Below are 24,409 nucleotides of genomic sequence, written 5' to 3' on the forward strand. Positions count from 1 at the left end.
TTGTTCCTTTCTTTGTTTTTCTGTTCTTGAGCTTGCAACTACTAGGGAAGCACTCTACCATGTGAGCCACTTCCCCAGTCACTTTTGTTTTCATTTATTTTACCAATAGTCTCAGATCCTACTTCCTAGGCTCTCCACATAATGGACTGTAGGCGTGAGCCACTACACCTAGCCATTGTATTCCTTTTTAAATAGGCCTAAAATATCATTCTTTATTTTTCCCTATGTAAATTACACACATCAGTCAAAATCCTTCTCAAAACTACTCATATCTGATTATACTGGAAGAATGTCTTATTTTCTTGTCTATAATAAATATATTCATTTGATTCCTCTAATAAATAATCATGCATTACCTACCTTATAAAACATTCTCTCTTACTCTTCACTGTCTTTTCTTTCCCTTCCTTTCATTCTATTACTCCTATGCTCCCTCATTTTTGTTTCCTCCCTCTCTTCTTCCATTCTGTCCTCTTCCTACTACTTGTTGTTTTCCTTCCAACATAGTTCTCCAAGTTGCTCTACATTTTCTTCCGTCTTTCTCCCCCATCCTTTTCTTTCCTTTGTCTCTGGGAAAGTTTCTCTTTTTTTCTTTAAAAAAAATTAATGTACATTTCTTAAGAACAAGTGTACTTTTTGTTCTGAACCTTTTTGAGAGAGTTGGGTATAACTTCCATGGTGTTTAGATATGCAAAGTTGACTATGAACTTCATTCTGATGTTAGAGGAAATGAACACACATGAGGTAACTAGTGACAAACTGATACAGCAATGTGTATGTCATATTTTAGAAAAATGAATTACCTTACAAAATCATGCAAGCACTTTTAGATATATCAAAAGATAACCTAGAGGATAACAGTCCTAGCATTTGGTGAAAACATTGAGATTATTATTCTTTATTGTGAAAGTCATATAAAGAGGGGTTGCAGTTACATAAGCAAGAAATGAGTACATTTCTTGTTAAATAATATTACCCCCTTCCTCATTTTCTCTTGCTTTTCCTCCTTCCAACTCCCTTCCACACAAGTTGTGAAGTTCCTTTTCAATATAGTGTCTTATGAGTGTCACTCATATTGCATTGGGTCCCACTTTGTCCTTTCTCTCAACATTTCTGTCATTCCCTTTCCCGTCCCCAAATCAGATAAAACTTATATACAAGACTAAGGATGCTGGAAAAAAAAACTGTGACACCAGGATAAGTCATGGAGGTGGGAGAATGAAAGAAAATAGAAAGAACTACAAACAGCACACTAAAGGGAAAAAAATGTCTTGTTTCCATATCTTGGAGTTCATTTCACTCTGCATTATTTTATACAATCATATACATATATCTATTGAGCTATACTCTTTAAAAGTCTTCTATTCGTTACTACTTATTTCAGTTTTCTGTCCTTTCTAGAGTTAGCTCAAAAGGGTACAATATAACAATACATAGATAAGGCAAGCTCCTTAAATGATTTATATGTGCAAAAATTCTTGCAGCCACAATATAAACCAGCTGAGCCACATATTCTTTGGCAGAAATCCATTACATAACTAAATATCACAACTTCACAGAGTGTGCTCCACATACTCTAGTCTTAGAGCTGTCCCAGAAAATTTGAGATGGCAGTACTGATTAAAAGATGGGACATCATGGAGGCATTGGAGTTATTTTATATGTTCCTGTATGAACATTACACTTGTAGGCTGTGTCAGAAGATTCAAGTGTTGCCAAATAAGTGTGGAAGAAGGGAGAGGCAAACAGTGGTGGAACCTCCGAAGAACGTGCTTCCGCATCGTGGAACACAATTGGTTCGAGACCTTCATTGTTTTTATGATTCTCCTCAGCAGCGGCGCTCTGGTGAGTGGATATTGAGCAAAAGCGTTACAGTACAAATTTTGAGAATATTCTGACTCAAATCACTTTACTCGTGCTTTCTATTTCACTTTCTGAGTAGCTGGTGCATTTTACTGAATGCCCATCAATCTTCCAAACTATAGATGTAAATTCTAGTGATATAGTTCTGGATCTTAATATTTTTGCTTTTACGACTCCTGACAATTTCTTTATATAGTTTTGCATATTGCTATAATAGCCCAGAAAATTTGACCGTCTAGATCACTCATTATAACTAATATATGTGAATATTCTATTAAAATAACTCCTTGGTTAATAAAAAGATAATAAGAATGGAAAACACACCGTAAAACATAAAATCATGTTATTGGGAATATATATCCTCTGAGTTTTTATGTATTTTGTTTTTTAATGGTGTAATTACTATCATCTCTTTATGAACGGTCAATAAGTCCTTAGGGGCTATTTCTCTGTCCCTTCCAGTTGTATTTACTATGCCCTGCTACTTAGGAAATAATGTTGCTAATAATAAATAATGAACAGTATGCCTTAGTGATTCATTTAAGATTGATTTTGCTTTTAAAAATAATTTCACCAAAATCAATGTATATTTCTAAAATCATTTACGAAAATATAAATGTGCAGAATACAGTTATAAAGATAATATTTAAGTTTCTTTTACCTAAGTTCATCACTACAATACAGAATTGCCTGCAGATAGTTTTCTCCACATACCATTTTAGGGGAAAAATCATAATTGAAAGCAATGTTCCCTGAGAAAAAATATCAAATATCAAATTACAGGAATGTATAACAAAATATAAATGAAATGTTATTTTTCCATAATTGTTATAGTTTATCATTGTTAAAAGATGATAAGCACAATGAAGGAATAAAAAGAATTTGACACTGTTGGTCAGCCACAATTTTTAGTTAATGAAAACATAGCTTTCATTTTTTTATTTCTTCTATAGTAAAGCAAAACAAAAGAAAATAAACTTGAATAGGAACCTATGAAAAGAAGCCTAGGACATAAGACGGACATTGTTTTTTTTGGGGGGGGGACTTCAGATCCATCAAACTCAAGGGCTTACATTTGTTAGACCAATGAGCTACTTCTTAGGAAACAAAAGAAATGAAATGACATAATTATATTAAGTCAAATCAAAACAGCCCCACTAGAATAATATCAGTAACTTTTCTGAACAAGCACAATTAAGTGCTTATGAATTATAATCTTACCTATTCTTGTTTTAATAGCAACAGAAACCATACTTTAATAATGAAAATCAACTTGAAGAGCAATAAACTATCAATAACTACTATTCCTCTGCTCTCTTATCCCAATGTCATGTACACAATGATCAATAACAGAGCATATGAAAGTTAAAGTTTATAACTTTTTCTTTGTAGGCGTTTGAAGACATATACATAGATCAACGGAAAACAATTAAGACTATGCTGGAATATGCTGACAAAGTGTTCACTTACATCTTCATTCTGGAAATGCTTCTCAAATGGGTTGCGTATGGTTATCAAACATATTTCACCAATGCCTGGTGTTGGTTGGACTTCTTAATTGTTGATGTAAGTATCTAGCTTTATATTCAAGGTAATTTGTCTTATTCATATTTGATTCCTTAAATAATGACTACTATGTTATGACAACAAGATGTGCTACTTGAAAAATAAACCCACTCACCAAATGACAGTGTAGTGTTTTCTTGGTGCTGGTGGAGGTATTGGTGATCATATCGGTGCTAAAGACTAAACTGGGGTACTCATGTATAGCTAAGCACATGGCCTGCCACTAGCTCCTACTTGATCAGTCTTTTCATTATGTTCTTCTAATTGCTGAGCTCATCTAGATTTAATTAAATGATTAATATGTTACATGAAATTTAAGAATATTTTTGAGCTGGTTGTGGTTGATATCTTACAGTAACTTTCTTTGGATCAAATTGAAAATATTTTCTCAAAATTTTAAAAGGTTTACTGAAAATAGACAACCATTCATCTTCTCAACAATTATCAATAAAAATGTGTATTTGTTATATCACATGAATATTGGAGATTGGATGGCAACCGTTCTTACTTATTTTGTATTACTTGTGTGTGCACAGGTTTCATTGGTCAGCTTAACTGCAAATGCCTTGGGCTACTCAGAACTTGGTGCCATCAAATCTCTCAGGACCCTAAGGGCTCTGAGACCACTGAGAGCCTTATCGCGGTTTGAAGGAATGAGGGTAAGAACAATGAAAAATTTGATGTGTTCTAGAGAGCCAAAATTAAATTCAATTAAGTTTAGAAAAGGGGAAACACATGCATGCAAAAGGAATGGCAAATTTTCGCAAAATTGCTACTTTACACTTTTATCTGTTGCATATTTACTTCCAGGTAATATGCAAGAGAACTTAGGCCTCTCTAAAAATGATATACTATCATTTATGTGCTGTGCTTACTTAAAATGATTTCTTTATCTATCTTGGGAGTTTCCTTAAAATCCTGCATACAAAATGCCAACCACAACTCAAGTACAATGTGTAATAATACAATAATTATTGAAAATGAATTTTGTGTCATGTACTTTCCTTTTGTAATGGCTCACTCATATACTTCATGAGTTTTATTGACTAGAATATGATTTACAATAAAGTAAGTGTAAAGGAGGGGAAAACATGTTGCTGACCAAAGTTTTGTCTTTATAATGCCAACATTTGCATTCTTTGAATACATTAAAGGGTAGACAGTAAATTTTTACTGAATTTCAAAGAAGTTGTTTGAAATAGACTTAATTTATAACTGTACTAGTAATTTTCATTCACATACATGATTACAAATTAAGTATTACATATAATTTACATGTTTTATGCAATGAAGCCAGTAATTAATAATGAGATAAAAAGAATATTTAACATTTTACTTGCAATATAGGATTAACAAATTAGCTTAAATCTAATGTATCAGAGTTATACAAATTTGAATTTCTTCTTTCAAACAATTATTAAGCTATTCCACATGATTTGTAATAGATCAGAAATTTTGCATTATTGACATATTTTCCGTGAAACATTGATTTATATAAAAATATGGTGTTTTTTTAATGGTCCACAATTTTTTATCTAAATTAATCAAGTATAAGTAATAAACTTAAGTCTTTTGCTACTAAAGATTTAGTTATATTTATAGAAATTAAGCTGAGCCTGGTGTGGTTGTTCATGCCTGTTATCCTAGCTATTCAGGAGGCTAAAATCTTAGTATCATGGTTCAAAGCCAGCCTGGGCACTGAAGACCGTGAGACTCTGATCTCCAATTAACCACTAGAAAACCAGAAGTGGCATTGTGGCTCAAGGGTTAGGGTGATAACCTTGAGCTGAAGAGCTCAGGGACAGAGTCCAAGCCCCAGGACCAACAAAGGAGGAAGAGGAGGAGGAGAAGGAGAAGAAGAAGAAGAAGAAGAAGAAGAAGAAGAAGAAGAAGAAGGAGGAGGAGGAGGAGGAGGAGGAGGAGGAGGAGGAGGAGGAGGAGGAGGAGGAGGAGGAGGAGAAGAAGAAAGAAGGAGGAGGAGAAAGAGAAGAAATTAAGCTGCCTTGTAGATACCTGTTTGCATTTCCAAGGTCATTTATGGCCCTATCTTCTCTTCTAACTAAGATTTACTATAAATACACTCTTTAAGAATGTAGACTGGTCTTCAATTTCTCTGTCCGTTTCCCAATCTAAAGCAAATAACAAAATATAACAAAAGTGGTATTGTTTTATTTCTGGCAGAGACTCATATTTTTAGTAAAATGCTATAAGAAATTTGGAATAAGTAACTAATTGTGTTTTCCAATTAAAATAACACTGTTTCAGAGTAGCTGTTGTTCTTGAGAAAAAACTATCATTTTATACATTCCACAGAAAAACATGTTCACTGAATTAAGCCTATGCATTTTAAAAGGCTTATGAAATCCAGTGAAAAACACTTGGAGGCATTATAAACATTTAAAGTTTTGATCATTCAGAATTTTATTAAATCAACAAATTAAATAATTATTTTTTCACATATGTAACACTTTTCAATAATAAGTCTAGTCTGAATCAAATTTTATATTTTGATATATTTTTATTGCAATTATTAGAAGGGTTACATTATATTCACCAGATAGAAGGTGCATTTCTTCACAAACATTAATACCCTTTCACATGTCTTGGTCCCCATTAAATTTATATTTTACAGAAATGTTACCTATAATTATTAGTCAATAGTGTGTTATGTTTTATAAAAAGAAGTTATTTGTTTGTGAAACTTTCAATATACATATATATATTTTTTTTGCCGGTCCTGGGCTTGAGCTCAGGGCCTGAGCACTGTCCTTGGACTTTCTCAAGGCTAGAGGTCTACCACTTGAGCCTCAGCACCACTTCTGGCTTTTTTCTATGTATGTGGTACCGAGGAATCAAACCCGAGTCTTCGTGCATGCTAGGCAAGCACTCAACCACTAGGCCAAACTCTCAGCCCAACTTTGAATATTAAAAACATAAAAACATAGATTCTGATAGATATTTGAACATTTAAACTTTCAGAGTATCAATGTACTGCTTTGCTTGCACACAACACTAAAATGGCTGAGCTTTTCTGCATCTGTTTGGCATTGTAGAGTCAAAACAACCTTAGTATTCTATTTTATATTTCTAGTATTTGTAAAAATATAATCGCAGATAATGGGGAGGTGAATGTAATAATGATGATTGTGTTTAAGAGGTGAGATTTGAATATATACAGAAACTCTCATTTAGTTTTTCCTCAGCAGCATTAAAATTGTAACAGCTGTGTCAAAAGGTGTATCAGACACTCAACTAATTTTTGTTTTCCTGTCTCTTTTTCAAAGCATGTGCTTTTATGTAACAGTACCGATAAAGCATGCTATGTAGTGCTTGACAAGAATTTATAAAGTAATAAATAAGTTATCATCACGTTGCCCTTTGTGTTTTGCATGTTTTATGCACATTTCTGGCTGACAGCTTTTGAACATTTATTGTATTTCAAATTTCCAGTCCAAATTTTTCAACTTGTAAAATTGAAAGTGAGTGAACTGATGTCATGAATACCTAGGGTAAAATAAAACTTGTATTTAAATTTGTATTTGTAATTTCCTAATCTTGGAAATCTTAAATATCTTTTCAAGAAAAAATTGAAACAATTCAGGTCTTAATTGATGAGGAGGCAGATAGGGAGCATCATATTACAAAAATTAACACCAAATGTTCTGTCATATCAGATTTCTAACTAATAACAAACTATATATTTCTATTTTATATAGGATAATCTTGCTCCAACTTGGATGGGGTGGAGCGCTGGTTCCTCCCCTCAGCCCTTTATTATGGGTACTGTATTACCCCTTTTGCTACCTTTAATCCTTTCACTGTACCTTGTGTGTAGTGGGATGAGGGGGGGACTGGGGAAGAGTATGATTTTACCACACTAGAGTCAATGAAGTATTTAATTCCAGATCCACTCTTTTCAATTGTCTTAACATTCTTTTTGGAAATAAAATCATTGATGAGTTTAACTTCTGTGGATTTTTAACCTCCAAAAGGTTGATATCTTTATTAAATTCCACAGGATACATTGTAATTTTGTGTAAATTGTGTTAGCTGTTTATGGGGAGACTATTTGATTGTTGAGGGTGGGCGACCCTGGTGTACGGTGATGGTGTAAAACAACTTTAACTTTCTAAAGTTAAAACATAATGATTTTGCTTGAGGCGTTCATTCCTTGCCATTCCAAAAGTCTGGGTCTTGAAAAAAAACCAACTCCATACCACCAGTCAGTTGTTGATCTGGGTGAGCAGGTGCCAAGGTATTCTAGGATTCATAAGACTGCTATTAATTGTGACCATTCAATTTTTGTTGTGTAAGTTCGTAAAGAGTTACTTCCAAAATGGAACAAAAGAAAATATATAATTAGATTTGAACAAGAATGCATAGTTTGTATTTTAAATAGACAAGCCATTAACTAGGGGAAAACTAATTTTTTAATTATGCAGATAAAATAATAAAATCATGTCATGAGTATTAAGGCAATAATGAAGAAGCTCAATGTTAGAGTAAGTCATTCACAGATAACTTCTTCAGTGCTTACAAAGAATGAAATTGCTTCAAAAGAAAAGTGCTTAGAAAGAAACTAAAATCTATATTTTCTTTACTTTTTAAATTTAAAAATATTGTGCAAGTGGAAAAGCTTTTCTTTTGAAGGAGCCAAATATTGAAAATTTTCAGATGTATTGACATCTCTCAAAATAGTTATATTTTTAAATGACTACTGCCCTTCTCTATACTTAAAAAGGTCTAATTTCTGTCTATGATGTATATTCATATAGCTTTCCAGTGTTTTGGTTAAAAACACAGAGTACATGGTAACATCATTATGTTAGTTCATTCAGACAATACTTCCAAATTTATTAAACTTCAGAACATTAACTTACATGTTTGAATGTCAATCTTTTATTTCATATCAACTGAATTTACAAAATTCAGAAAATGAGCCATAGACAGAAAACAGTCACACAGGAATTGATTGTGCTCACGTAGAGAAACTGAATCATTGAGGTTTTGGAGATGATCTGTGTGAAGGAACAAGCTCTAGTGTTAATTCATGAAGGCAGTCCCTTTCCTTGACATCTCCTTTTACAGAGCCTAAAACCTCAATGTGTTCTTCCCAATTTATTCAAAGCAATTCTGCTAAGAGCACTCCCCATATGGGAACTAATTATTGCAGTTCCCCAGAGACTGGAACAGTTAACTATCTCCCTCTGCTGAGACACCTGAAGAACTGAGGCTATTGAAAAAAAGACCATACTTCCTATGCTTTCCCTAAATTTAAAGACATCTTAGATATGAATAGACGTTTGTATAGCAAACTCTCCAGTATTTTGACAATTTTTTTCCAAAATAAAGTTATCTGAACAAAATGAACTTTTGCACACAGCCACACTTGGTCAATTATATCTGGAGTTCAGTGCTGTAGAGTACTTTCTTATATTATGAATCCATAATCAACTTCATTTTAACTGAATGCAATCCCTGTTTTAAAAAAATCTCATATTTATTTATTACTTTACCCAAACCTTTCCCTTATGCTCAGTTACTGGATCACTCCCATCCTAAGTAACAGTTAAAAAATATGTTTTGGTCAAGAAACATAAACCAAATTTACTACATTTACGTATTCATTCAATTATTTTTCTATCCCTGTATTCAAAGCTCTCTGATACATACCTAAATAATCAAAACTCTCCAAGCCTTAGGAGTCACAAATACATTTTTTACATTTCATGTTTTAACAAAAAGAGCATCATCTATTGGGAATACAATGAACTAACACACAACAGTATGATTACCAAGTCTGTTGGACTGACCCTTGGGAGAAGGAATGGGCCAAACTGTAAAGAGATGAGGTACTACTTCTCTCTGTTCTACTTTCTAAGCTTACTTTTTGTCTGAGATCCATCAAATACTCGAATTCTTATTCTTAAAGTCACAGGAAAAGTTTTCATTTTTAGGAAGCTGAATTTGATGGTGAAGTTAGACTCCATAAAAGAAATACTATATAAAGAATACACAAATTGCTGACTTTAGGAAGAGAGGATATTGCAGAGGGAGAATGAACAATAAGTTTGAAAGAAAGTGGCATGTCAATTCTCCAGCAATTATACTCACCCATAGTAATTCTGTTAGCAAAAGTGGTGGGAAGTAAGGATAGCCAGGGAAGTTCAAATTAATTACGTAGATTGTGATGAAAATCAAAGTGAGGAAAAGATTCTGTAATCATTTGGGACTTGTTAAATTGGGTCTTGTTAAATAGGTAATACCTAGGATTTCATCTCACATAAACTGAAAGAAAGTGAGAAGGGTTAGGAGAGCCTGACAATAGGACAGCTATGGAGGAAGGAAAGCCAGAACAAAGAAGAGGACCTAGGATTAACTAGCATAAAAATGTGACAAATGTGAGAAAAAATTTTGAAGGAAGAATTGTGAGACTTACAGATCAGCATAAAAAGACATGCTAAACTGGGTGATGGAGATTGATGTATTCACTTTAATATGTGTTCTATGCACACAATAAAATAGCATTTTATTTTGATTGTTAAACATAAATACTCAGAAAATGGAAATAAATAATAATTTGATGGCATTTTAAAATTTTTATATCCCAAAGTAATCTTATCGTGTCCATACATTGAAGAAATAGCAAGGATTTAGAGAGATGAGTGAGAATGATGGAAGAGATGACATTAGTCAAGATGCATTGTTCTTGCTATGGACATGGTACTAGAAATATAAACATAACTATATAGATATAAAAAACTATGACTCTAAAAAAAGATGCATTGTTCTCATAAATTGACATGTTGAATTGAAAACCCTTTGTAAGCTTCCTTTATATAATAAAATAAGGGTTTATTTAATGAGATTTATGAATAGATAGTAAAATGAGAACAGAGAGGTATGTACCATTAATCAACTATATAACCACAATGGCCCTATCATCTGGTTTTCTCTGGATGATTTGAGGTGAATAAACTTTTTCATCTTCATGCCCCTATTTTTTAACATTACTTATTTCATTATTTCCTTTGGCCCATTTATCTCACTGTATTGTATGCTCTTATGGTTACAAAGTTTTACAGACTTCAAATAAGGCTCCAAAGTATAAGGTATTATCTCTCGTGGTTTTTGGCTGTTCTTGTTTTTTCTTGAACAGGAAATGAAAAATCTTGTTTTGAAAGTATAGAGGCATCAAGAGGTAAATAGAAAATATTTTATTGCCTTTTTTGGACCTTGAATCAGATCTGGAGAATAAAAAACACACAAGATGAGTTCTCAGCAATTAATGTTTGAGGCAAGACATCATATGCTACTTTTCAGCACTTTAGTGTCTTGATTTCCCCTCTTAGATGCTTATGTGCAGCTCCAGTGAGACTGTGGAGGAGGAAGGAAGGACTATGGTGGTGTCGAACATGAAACTCAAGTTTTTAATTTGTGGAGTTAAAAAACAATAGGGGGTTAAAACCCTTTCCATAAGGGAAAAAAAGCAGAATGTAACCTATCACAGTACATCATGTAATCACATCAGATTTGAGAATTATGTGAGATATCTCTCTTTTAATTATTTTCCCAAGAAACTGATCACTCTTATGTTTCATTTAAAATAAGTTTATCAGATTAAACTCAGTAAATGAAACAACTGACATGACTGGAGCTTGAAATAAACGATGTGATGATCTATTGAAATACATAATGCTAAATTGTCTTGCTTCTTATGCAAAACTATTATTAGTAATAGCAATGCATGGATGACTAAGGCCAAACTATATTAGGTATTTTATAATAATATCTTTCTATTTTTACATCTGAATAATTAATTTTCAAGTTTATTGGTCAAATCAAATTATGCCCAAATGTTTTCAGTTTGTTCTTTAAAATGAGTTCATCTTCTACCTAGCAATTCCCACTTCTCTTTATTCTAATAATACATGTTCTTATTTCATCTGACAGGAATCTCCCCAAATTTTGATTTTTCCTTTATCTGTTCTCTCCCTTTTACTAAACTCCTTTTATTTCCCATTTCTTTGTGACATTATTTGGCCTATATTTGTTTTCCTAAGTGGTTTGCTTAAGAAAGAATGGATTTAAGTTTAAGATTCTTATTTTGCTTTGCTTTTAAAATATCCTAGGATAGTCTTAATGAAAAAAATTGAAACTAAGGACGATTAAGGGATTGTGTCTTCTTTTTTTAACCAATAAGAATTCTGACTATTCTTTTTTTCCATTTGTGTATTAGGTGGTTGTGAATGCCCTTTTAGGAGCAATTCCATCCATCATGAATGTGCTTCTGGTTTGTCTTATATTCTGGCTAATTTTCAGCATCATGGGCGTAAATTTGTTTGCTGGCAAATTCTACCATTGTATTAATACAACCACTGGTGACATGTTTGAAATCAGCGAAGTGAATAATCATTCTGATTGCCTAGAACTAATAGAAAGAAATGAAACTGCCCGGTGGAAAAATGTGAAAGTAAACTTTGATAATGTAGGATTTGGGTATCTCTCTTTGCTGCAAGTTGTAAGTGAACACCATTTTCTCTAAATTTTTCTTATTTCTAGAATAATAACAAAGAAATGACTATGTTATTTACATGTTAAGAAGAAAGTGCATATTTTTTTCTAGTTCTGGCTCACTAATGTAAACTTCTGAAGTGGAGACTTTATCACATGTACAGATAGAGCTAATAACGTCTGGGTTATTGCACTTCTTTCCACACACCTTTTTCTCGTTTTGGTTCTTTTTTTCTCCCAGATTACTTTCACCTCCCATATGAAGGCGTTGTTTGTTAAATCGTAACATTGCTATTACTTTTTTTCTATTGTAATGGATTTAGGGTAACTGATATATAGTAATTACCTGCTGCTTAGTTATATCCTTTTGGCATAGACGCTAGATAACAGTACTGAGCTTTGAGGATTACACTACCATAATAAGATCTAAATCACGCCTTAGAGAAACTGAACCCAAAAATGAAACACAAACACAGTTGTCCCTGGTCAGTAGCCTTTCAGTGACATTATTGTATTTTAAATTTATCCCAATTAGCATAATAAGCCTCTCAGACTCGCTCTTTACAAATGCAATTTATAACTTATGAAACCAGAAAAAGTTATTCTTTAAACATGATCATTTTATGCCATTTTCAGTTGAGGCTACATCACAAACAACCAAAACATAAAAGGGGAATCCATATTGTTCCAAAAATCATAATAAGAAAGCCACACTCCCTTGTCTGCTGAAAGTTCAGCTTTCAAAATAGAGTTGTATAGGCTGAATGCTGGTGGGTAATGCCTATCTATAATCCTAGCTACTCAGGAGGCTTACCTCTGGATGACTGATATCCCAAACCTAAATTGGGCATAAAATAGGGGACCCTATTTCAGCAAAATGTCTGGCTGAAGGTACAGTTCAAGTGGAAGCGTGCCAGATGAGAAGAGTTTTATAATTTCTTTTTTTGTGTGTATTTGTGTGTGCTTCTACATGGTGTTTGAGACAGAAATCTATTTCTTATTGATCAGGGTTGTGTTTTTAACTGTTCAACTAGAAGACTAAGCAAAAACACCCACACTGGTCAGAACTCTCATATATTTCAGAGGTATCTTTATTATGGTTAACTTATAAAATTCTTCCAACCTTTTGGTTGTGAATTCTTATTTTTCTACTGTGTATTTCTAATCTGCTATTAATGTTCATGCCATTTAAATAAGGATTTAGGCTATCCAACAAGAATGCTTTCTTTAAATACTATATTGTATTTCCATTGGCATTGATTCTAACCTTTCATCAATAAGTATACTTACAAATGCCGTCAAATCATATTGCCTTCCATATAAAACTGAGGAAAGAACATTTGAATATTTTAAGCAAAAATTCAAAACGCTAAGGGACCCTTAAAGTAGATTGTAAGTCCTGCACAAAACTATTCAATGAATTCTGGTACAAATGAAAAATAAGTCTGGGAGCAGTGGCTCATAATCCTATGTACAAAGGAGGCTGAAATCTGAGAATCACAGTTCAAAACTAACCTGAATCCAAAAGGCCCTGACACTCTTATCTCCAATTAACCTCTAGAAAAATAGGTAGTGGGGCTTGGCACAGGGTAGGGTGATAGCTCAGGGACAGCACCTAGGCCGAGTTCAAGCCCCATGACATCCCCCCCCACACACAAAGAAAATGTCATTATACTTCTTCATATTTGGGCTTCTTTATAATCACCCTCCTGATCATTAGTAATTCCCTTGAAATGATTCCTTGAACCACTGTTTTTCTGTCCCTGTGCCAATGATGTCATTGACTTATTCCACTATTGCCCACAGCCACTGACACATTCAATCCCTCTCTCAATAATGCACAAAGTTTTTCTATTTTCCATAGAACAATCATGATTTTCTGTTCCTGTCCACACTCCACAAATATTAATATTTCAAGAACAAAGACATACTGTGATGTAGACACTGGAAGCTATGTTAGGTTCCCTTACTGCCTACAGAATAAAGCATGTTTATGGAGTCCAAATTCATATCCTAACAAAATATTATATGCTATTAGACTTGGAGTCCAATGCTAAATATTTGCTCTAATACTTTCCTTATTGCCTATATTCATTCTATTCAAGAATTATGATTTATAATTTTTGGCTGCTATAGATATCACCAGATGTGTTTCAATTTATATAGTTTTTAAAAAGTGCTTTATAAATTTTAATAGAAAGGAAAGTATCATGAATATCTTGGAAAATCTATAAAATGACCATTTGGTTTATTTTGTGTCTAGTCCACAATCCATGTATAAATTGTTTTAAATTATCTTTGAAAATGCGTGCTTAAAATGTCAATAAGAATACTTACTAAGCATAAGTTCTTAATTATCTTCACTTCAAAGTAAAACATTCATGTCCTTTTTAATAGGCCACATTTAAGGGATGGATGGATATAATGTATGCAGCAGTTGATTCCAGAAATGTAAGTATTCCACTTAACCTATGTTTTTAAGTGATATTTATAATCAGGTGATTAATTTGCTCTTAAAAATATAACAACCAAATTAAATCCTCAGGAAAACAGGGGTGGTGCAAGTATGACTCATGTTAATATCTGAATTATAGAAGTGTTTATTAGACTTGTTTCAAGCAAAAAACGTGGATTATTATGAAAGTGAAATAGAAGTAACAGAAATCCATGTATTTGGTAATTGACATATATCTTTTATTTTTTCTACTTTATTTTCTTCTAATTTACAAATTATAAAATCACTAATCATTTATGTGTGGAAGTTTAAATGTGAGCACATGATTTCCATCTATGGCTTAAATGTATAGTTGGCCACCATATTAGACAAAAAGAAAAGCTGTAGATATTATCCTGGAAACTTCAGATCTCTTTTATAGTCTCCTTCAAATCCATGATTTCAAATGATTTTAGCAATACTAATTTATTTTTATTCAATTTTATTCTCAAAGTGATGTATAGAGGGGTTACCATTACATATGTAAGTTAGCAGTATGTACCTTCCCCCCTTTTCTCCTATTTTTCCTTCCTCATAATCCACTCCCAACTTGTAATTTAGATAGAATCTTCTTACCATATGTTCAGCCAACATCTTTCTTCAAGAATGCATCACCAAAGAACTGCTTTAGTTAATTACAATCTTTTTGTGATTTCAATATGTTGACTGAAATCTACACTTGTTCTCATACTGCTCTTCAAGATATAGTAAAATTTAGTTTTTTCTATAACGCTTCATCTTCCCTATTAGTCTCATCTATTCAATATATTATTCACAAAGATAACTTCCACAAACTCTGCCATCTTGCAACTGACCCAATAGAGTTTGAGTTTATCTTTCATGATGTATACTTCCCATATACGATTTAAGTTTTTTATGTGGTAGGTAACCTCAAATGCTGTGTAATTTCACTTTCTTAGAATATTTTATTTGATAAGTTTGGTTGCTTTTAATACTGCTGTCTTTAGAAGATGAAACTATAAGAGAAATATATTTTGCTCTTTTACTAAGTCATAAATAATAAATTAATTCCTATTAACTGGAGTACAATTTAAGGATTGGGTTATAAATGGAAGATTTATAAAATAAACTACTCATCTGAATCATCAAATAAATACCATAATAGAGGACCATATATCTAAATGAATAATCCAATTTTTATTTGTTACATAAATTCATTAGAACATGAACCATAATTTTAAAATGTATTGTGTATATATAAACTTACATACATAAATTTTTACAACTAATGTTTAAATTACTGAAATTTAATAACTCCAAATCCAACCAAATTTAACACATCACTGTTGTCACTGTTGTGTATTAGTATTACCTTAAGTAATATTTTTTGTTATCACAGAAAAGCATCAAAAGCATTTCACATTCAAATATATTGTGATATTTTACAAAAGATTCTCTTTTGATAGGTGGAACTCCAGCCTAAGTATGAGGAAAGTCTATACATGTATCTTTATTTTGTTATTTTCATCATCTTTGGATCCTTCTTCACCTTGAACCTGTTTATTGGGGTCATCATTGATAATTTCAACCAGCAAAAAAAGAAGATAAGTATCTCTAATATCACATCTCCTATTGAAATAGAAAATTTATACCTGGTGTGTTTTCTTTTTCTGCCAAATGAATACACAAGTTAATAAATCAAATGGAAGTATTACAAAAGTCTATGTTTCTACCCCTTCTGGCATCTACCATCTATCTTTTTAAGGCTATAGAAAATTAGAAATAACTGTTCGCTTAATTTTTCTCTTCCTTTTCTTGGTCTATCTTTTGAAAGAGAATAATTAGAACTCATAAGAGCAACAACAATAAGGCCTGTGCCACTTTCTCACATGCTTTGTCATTACAACTCTACACTCTCTTACAAGGTATTTCCAGTGAAAACATTACACAGTGAAAATCAGAAAGGTGGGTGAGGGTGGATAAAAAGAAAGGGAATTTTATCAGACAACACTGTAGGTATGTAGTAAAATTTAATGTTGAAAAACACTAGTATGACCATTTTATATATGTTGCTCAAAAATATCTTCAGAATCATTTCATGAAATTAGATGCCAAATCTAAGATTTTTCTAGTGCTTTATTTTTCACAACTGCACTGGTTACTTTTGTAATGTCCATTCCTCTAATATGATTATTATTATTTAAATTGTAACAACTTAATTATAACAAAACACTTCCAGCTTCAATTTATGCTCTTTTTAAATCTATTATTATCTTGAGTCTTTATTGAACTCGTGGAGGGTAAAATAATAGTAATATGGAATATTTATATTTTATAGTTTTATAGTCAAATAATTTAGGCATATTCCCAATGTTACTTATTTACAATTTACAATTTTATTTTTTCACAGAAATGTTTTGTTAGAAACATACATTATCTTAACTTACCATCCTTACATTATCAGAATTTAATTAACCATTGTTGAAGAGGCTTATAATTAAAGTTACTTCTACTCTTTTATGATTTAAATAATATTTGTCAAAAATGTGTCAGAAATAGTCTTTTTCTATTTTCCCAGTTCATCCAGTTTTCCATTTGTTCAGTCTTTCTGCATATTTTTATTGTCAAGGTGATATATAGAGGAGTTACAGTTACCTTCATAATGCAGTGAATAATTACTTCTCCACCATTATTGCCCCTTTCCATATTTTTCTCCCACTATCTTCCCACCCCTCCCAAATTGTAAAGTTCATTTCCAACATATTGTCTTGTGAATGTCACAGTTACATTGGTTCACCATTTGTCCTTTGTTTCATCATCTTGTTTTTCCCTTCCCTTGCGTGCCTTTCTTTCAAACATTGACAGAGTTAATAAAGCTCACTGTATGTTTAACTACAAATTGTCTTGGGGTATACTTATGCTTAACTCCTTGCTATATTTGAGTGAAAAAAAATCCATGCTTAACTCAGAAAGAAAATGTAAATAGTCTATAATTCTGTCTCCTTGAGACATAGGATTGAGACAAATTTTTTGACTCTTAGAACATTCTTGATTGAACTCTTCATTTCTAGAAATTATTAGCAATATAATCATCATCATCATCATGTTAATTTTGAGTAACTGCAAGTGTCCAATAAGAGTACAAAAAGTGCTGGGTCAAATTGGCTCATGCTTGTAATCCCAGATACTCAGGAAGATAAGATCTGAGGATCATGGTTCAATTCGACACTGGGCAGGAGAATCTGTGAGACTCTTATTTCCAATTATCCACAAAAACCTGCAAGTGAAACTATGGCGTAAGTGATAAAGCACTAGTCTTGAGCACTAAAGCTCAGAAATGGCTCCCAGGCCCTGAATTGTAGCCAAATTACCAGGACCAAAAAAAGTCCAACTCCAAGGTATTTTTAAAATTCAAATTTTATTGTGCAGATGATATATAGCAAGGTTATAAAGCACTTCTAATGTTGATGTTTCCGACTTTTGAAATTCCAGTAGTAATCATGCTAAGTAGATGAAAATTATGAGCTATTCTTCACTATTGTAACACTAAAAAATTATGCACAAGTGGACACAGTTTTAACCAGTTTTGATTTTTCTTTTCTATACTTTGGAGGTCAAGACATCTTTATGACAGAAGAACAGAAGAAATACTATAATGCAATGAAAAAATTAGGATCAAAAAAGCCACAAAAGCCTATACCTCGACCAGGAGTAAGAACTATCAAATGAAATGGAAAAGATAATTAAAATACTGCATGTATTTTCTTCCAGAAGAGTAATCAGATAAGATTTCCCCCAGAAAAAAAATATTTCACTTTTAGCCCATCCTGTTTCATGCTTTCCATAATAATGATTGAGAACCTGAGACCAAAACAATTACCAGAAGACAGAAGGATGTATCTTTGTCAACAAAAGGAAGATGTAGAACTATACAATTAACATCCTACATGACCAAAGGAAAAAGGCAATATGACACACACACACACAAGTTATCAGTCTTTATAGTACTTATCTGTAACAACGGGGAAATGGGTAAACCTTTATTTGAGGCTTAAAAAAAATGAAATTTTCTTCCAGAGTTATAGGTGCATGAACACTGATCAAGTTAAATTGCACATATAAATTTATGTATTGAATTTATACCCCTTTGTGAAACTATTTTAAAATAATTAAAAATGTTTGTTTTTTAAAGTCTAAGTTCTTAGAATAAATAAATAGTGTTTCTTTAAAAAAATGGAAAAAGGGCTGAGAGTTTGGCCTAGTGGTAGAGTGCCTGGCTAGCATGCATGAAGACCCAGGTTCGATTCCTCAGTACCACATACATAGAAAAAGCCAGAAATGGTACGGTGGCTCAGGATAGAACACTATCCTTGAGGAAAGCCCAAGGACAGTGCTCAGGCCCTGAGCTCAAGCCCAGGACTGGCAAAAAGCAGAAAAAGGAAAAAGTTCAAGTGAAATAATACCTTATTTCAAATACTGTTTCCATAAAACTATGCAGTTTTTTTTGAGGAAGAAATATTCCAGGACCTACTATTCATATGTATAGCTATAAGGTTAGAAATTACTATTTTTATTAGTCTGGGTCAACAATTATAATTTGTGACTATAAGTAACAATGGTAATATTTCTATGAGAAGCTTAACAAGCTGAACATACTCTAATAATCTTATGACAATAGTCTTTGAGATTTAAATGATTCATAAAGTGTGCCAGAAAATAGAGCACAATGAACAGAGTTTCATCGCTAGCCAAAAATTGCCTTCTTAAGAATTAAAAAATACGTACATTACTATAAATAGAAATGAGTCAACAGTATATAAAATTGTTCAGTGGCCTCAGAAATAAATAGACAATGACCAAAAGTGTCTGACAAGTGACAGACTGGGCACACAGAATTATAATTATAAATGACATAGCATGTTTTCTTTTGTCAAACAAGAGATTTATTTCAATCTGAATAACTTCTGTGTAAGTTCAGCATTTTGTGTCTGAAAATGTAACAAATGGTATTTGATGAGAGAGTATAAAAATAAAGGACTTGACACATCCTGAAATATTCCATCAATAGATTGTTCATATTTTCTTGGGAAATCTGTTTCATAGCAAATCGAATAGCTTTCTTACCTTTCCAAAGCTATGATATGTTGATGTGCATTGTGTACCTTCAGCAAAAGTAAATAGAATGTAATGTTTCTTATCAAAAACCAGACAAGAGATGACGGCTGTTATAAGAAATACATTAGTACATTGCAATTGAGATGACTGAATTAACCATTTTCATGCATAATCAATATCATCTCAATATCATCATACTATACTTCAACTCTTAGTCAGTGACAATGACTACTGTGTACAAGTCAAGAGATGCAGAAAGTATTTTGGTATACACTTCTGTGTAGAGGAAAACTATGTTGCTAAAAGCATTTCTATTTCTTTACAGAACAAATTTCAAGGAATGGTTTTTGACTTTGTAACCAGACAAGTGTTTGACATAAGCATCATGATCCTCATTTGTCTAAACATGGTTACAATGATGGTGGAAACAGATGACCAGAGTGATAATGTAACCAGCATTCTGTCACGCATCAATCTCGTGTTCATTGTGTTGTTCACTGGAGAGTGTGTACTGAAGCTTATCTCCCTCCGTCATTATTATTTCACCATTGGGTGGAATATTTTTGATTTTGTGGTTGTCATTCTCTCCATTGTAGGTAAGAAATATGTAAAATATCTATAAGTTCAGCTCAATGAAGATGAAAGTTGGAACGCTAAAATTTACAATTTACAACATTCAGAAATTAGCACTGTGAATATTTTGATGCATTTCTTCCAGGTGTGTTTCTTTGTCCTGCAAAATTGTTTTCCAAAGGTATATCAGTAGTATATCCTACTGTAGACACATACTATAGTATTTGTCAGTACAGTAAAACCTACTTCATTTAAACTGCACAAGTAAAATAAAATAGCTTCAGATTTTGAAACAGAAGACCTTGTACTATATGTAGATTGTTTTATTGAAAATAGAGATTAGAAATTTAGCTGAGTAATTAGGAAATAATACTCCATTAGAGATACAACTTGGGAGTCAAGAACATGTTGAGAGTGAATGTTTGTTGGAAGTAATGCCAAATAAACAGAGAGAGGGAGAGAAAGGGAATAAGAACAAAGACTTCATGTTAGCAAGAACCAATGGTAAGGGATTTATCACAAATTTTCTAGATTGCTTTGAAAATGAGATTTTACTAATCCTGAGATAACATAGAATAGCATTTCTTTAGTCAGATACTGAAAAGACTAGAATATGTACAGTTTTGTGTACAATAGCTAATAACAATAACAATCAAAGTAAAGTGAAATGAGAATATTTCCTACGTAAGATAACACAAATTTTAAATATCTTACTACCCAATATAGAGGAAGTCTTTATATATCCAATAAAGAGGAAGTCTTGTATAGACTTTCACGTCATTTTCCAATCTGAATAAACTAGAGTTAAATCTAACTCGTATGTTGTATGTGAGTTTTCTATCATAGATCCATGGTTATAACCATGCATTATGGTGAATCAGTCTCTCTCCTGCTCCCTTGCTCATGGATTTTATGTATGCAAGTTTATTCACTATACTGAAACAGAAACCTAGAAACTTATGACAGTTCTAATTTGCTGCTGAATGTCAAAATTAAGGTCTATTTATAATATATTCAGTCCTCTGTGTCTGTGCATTTTACATCCCAGTATGTATCTCTACTGCATAGTTATTCTTTTCCTTGCCAAAATTTCCTATCTGGTAATGTAGCAACTATTTTTTTGCACAGCATTTACATTGACTAGTATTGCAAATAGTTTAGATATGACTAAAGTACACATGAGAATGCAGGCATCTGAATACTATGCCAAATTATATAAGGAACTCGAGCATCTATAGATTTCCACATCGTAGCACCAGTATCTTGTAGATATTGAGACATGATTGAATTCTATGTGTGGATTTCCAATATTTTAGTATTTAACCTTGGTACTCTGAATTTTATGTTAAAGTATTTTGATTAATAAGTTCCCAACTGGCGATATTCTCATTGTTTTCCCACAGGCATGTTTCTAGCAGAGCTGATAGAAAAGTATTTCGTGTCCCCTACCCTGTTCCGAGTGATCCGCCTTGCCCGGATTGGCCGAATCCTCCGCCTCATCAAAGGGGCCAAGGGGATCCGCACGCTGCTCTTCGCTCTCATGATGTCCCTTCCCGCCTTGTTCAACATCGGCCTGCTGCTCTTCCTCGTCATGTTCATCTACGCCATCTTCGGGATGTCCAACTTTGCCTACGTGAAAAGGGAAGTTGGAATCGATGACATGTTCAACTTTGAGACGTTTGGCAACAGCATGATCTGCCTGTTCCAGATTACCACGTCTGCGGGCTGGGATGGGCTGCTAGCCCCGATTCTTAACAGTGGACCCCCAGACTGTGACCCTGGTAAAATTAACCCAGGAAGCTCGGTGAAGGGAGACTGTGGGAACCCCTCGGTTGGCATTTTCTTCTTCGTCAGCTACATCATCATCTCCTTCCTGGTGGTGGTGAACATGTACATCGCTGTCATCCTGGAGAATTTCAGCGTGGCCACGGAAGAAAGCGCAGAGCCCCTGAGCGAGGATGACTTCGAGATGTTCTATGAGGTCTGGGAGAAGTTCGACCCCGATGCCACCCAATTCATGGAATTTGAAAAACTATCGCAGTTTGCAGCCGCGCTTGAACCGCCTCTCAATTTGCCACAACCAAATAAACTCCAACTCATTGCTATGGATTTGCCCATGGTCAGTGGGGACCGGATCCACTGTCTGGATATCTTATTTGCTTTTACAAAGCGCGTTCTAGGGGAGAGCGGAGAGATGGATGCCCTTCGAATACAGATGGAAGAGAGGTTCATGGCTTCCAATCCTTCCAAGGTCTCCTATCAGCCAATCACGACTACTTTAAAACGAAAACAAGAGGAAGTGTCTGCTGTCATTATTCAGCGTGCATATAGGCGCCACCTCTTGAAACGAACTGTAAAACAAGCTTCCTTTACCTACAACAAGAACAAACTCAAAGGAGGGGCAAATCTTCTTGTTAAAGAAGACATGATCATTGACAGAATAAATGAAAACTCTATTACAGAAAAAACAGATCTGACCATGTCCACTGCAGTCTGTCCACCCTCCTATGATCGGGTGACAAAGCCAATTGTAGAAAAACATGAGCAAGAAGGGAAAGATGAGAAAGCCAAAGGGAAATAAGCAACACTAAATAGAAAAAAAATAGATGACAAATTGTTTACAGCCTGTAAAGGTGATGTATTTTTGTCACCAGGACTCCTCTTGGAGGTCCATGCCAAACTGACTGTTTTTACCCAAATCTACTTTAAGGTCAGTGCCTAAAATAAGACAGTGACTCCTTGTCAGCAAACGGTGTATGACTCTGTATAAAAGGGAGATTGCCTGAACAGGAGGTTACTGTTCACACTACCAGCTGACACTGCTGAAGACAAGAACCAACTGGCTACTCAGACTGTAGGAACCAGTATAAAACCTATAATTTGGGGGTTGTTTAACATGAAACACTTTAGTGTCATAATTGTATCCACTGTTTGCATTTCAACTGCCACATTTGCCACATTTTTACAAACTGTGTTAGTGGATTCATCTTTTTTTTAATTCATATGTTGTTTGTTACATGTAACTATTTTTGTAAACACAGTTTCTGTTGGGAACTGGATTAAAGGTTCCCCTTTTCAGGCTTGCAACATAGGGCTAGGGGCAAACACGTGTCTCTCCCATCTGCCCAAAGATGTGGTTTGCATGAAGGCAGGCTATACTTGGAGAATATGCATGAGCAAAAGTTCTAAGGAAAGGGAGGAGTCTTAAAGAGTTTTTAAAGTTTCTCTGTGTTTCTGGGAGGGGGTCATGAGTGGTAGGTGGAGGTTTTTAATTGGCCTTGTTATGTCAAATTGAACCCCTAGGCCAATTAGATTGTTTAGAGATGGACATTGTCTTAGATGCAAACTGCATTCAAATATCTAGAGTCATAAATGGTATATTTCTGTTTATTGTCTTTAAAAATAACCCTCAGCCCCTTCCCTTCTAGAAGACAGAATTGACCAAAAGAACCCTTTATATTAAAAAAAAAAAAACCCTTCTGCTTAATCCTGCACTTTGTTTAGCCATCTTCAGCTCTCAGCAAGGTTGACAATGTATATGTTAATGAAATGCTATTTATGATGTAAATAGGCATTTTATCCTGTGGTGCATGTTTGAGCAAACAAATAATGACTTAAGCACAGTATTTATTGCATCAAATATGTACCACAAGAAATGTAGAGTGCAAGCTTTATACAGGTAATGTAATGTATTATGTACCATTGTAGATAGTCTGGATGCTAACAATGCATGTTGTTATTACCCTGCTGTTCTATCTGGTTTCTCCCACTGCTCACAGCCTCACTCATGAGAAACCATATTTTAGTGGTAAAGTCAAGGAAGTTGTTCCACAGATTTCATTTTTCTAAATCATAGAGCAATAGTTCATAGCATTTTAGCAAGTTTTTTGTTATTTTGAAAATTTAAGTGGATAGCATATGGTGTATAGCCAGACTGTACAGTCATGTTTAAAACAACACACACACACACACACACACACACACACACACACACACTGCTTATCTTGTTTAATAATGTGTTTAGAATTTTATAAGCAAATATAAATACTGTAAAAAAGCAATTTTATTTTATTTTTCAGCATTATGTACATAGATATGAAAAGGAAATTATCTTCAGGTTGGATATCACAAACCACTTTTCTTACTTTCAGTCCATAATACTTTTTTCATGGAAGATATTTGCTAAATAAGAAATGTAAAACAAGACTGGGTAGGCATAACTTTTTGCTTTTTTATTAGATATTTGTTAAGTTTAGATTGTTCTGTTACTTTATGGGGCAAAATAGATTAATAACTCATCCAAAATAATGCTTTGCAATTGGA

At 33.4% G+C, this 24,409-nt stretch overlaps 1 protein-coding gene across 3 annotated transcripts in view; it reads left to right on the forward strand.

Moving 5' to 3' along the window:
• The window catches only part of LOC150056267 (sodium channel protein type 1 subunit alpha), a 110,775-nt gene extending 86,721 nt beyond the window's left edge, over positions 1 to 24,054 (forward strand). For 2 of the 3 annotated variants that reach the window (XM_090342715.1, XM_090342712.1), the window contains 9 exons: positions 1,691 to 1,845; positions 3,256 to 3,429; positions 3,966 to 4,088; positions 11,669 to 11,950; positions 14,341 to 14,394; positions 15,865 to 16,002; positions 18,005 to 18,109; positions 19,839 to 20,109; positions 21,490 to 24,054. In XM_090342715.1, the coding sequence (XP_090198841.1) occupies positions 1,691 to 1,845; positions 3,256 to 3,429; positions 3,966 to 4,088; positions 11,669 to 11,950; positions 14,341 to 14,394; positions 15,865 to 16,002; positions 18,005 to 18,109; positions 19,839 to 20,109; positions 21,490 to 22,667 (2,480 nt within the window). In that variant the 3' untranslated portion in view covers positions 22,668 to 24,054. The remainder of the gene's footprint in view (positions 1 to 1,690; positions 1,846 to 3,255; positions 3,430 to 3,965; positions 4,089 to 11,668; positions 11,951 to 14,340; positions 14,395 to 15,864; positions 16,003 to 18,004; positions 18,110 to 19,838; positions 20,110 to 21,489) is intronic. The other variant, XM_090342714.1, reaches the window with a different exon arrangement.
• The last annotated feature ends 355 nt before the right edge of the window (positions 24,055 to 24,409 follow it).

This window comes from Megascapheus bottae, chromosome 12 (assembly GCF_031878675.1).
Source record: "Megascapheus bottae isolate mThoBot1 chromosome 12, mThoBot2.hap1, whole genome shotgun sequence".
NCBI classification, from domain to species: Eukaryota; Metazoa; Chordata; class Mammalia; order Rodentia; family Geomyidae; genus Megascapheus; species Megascapheus bottae.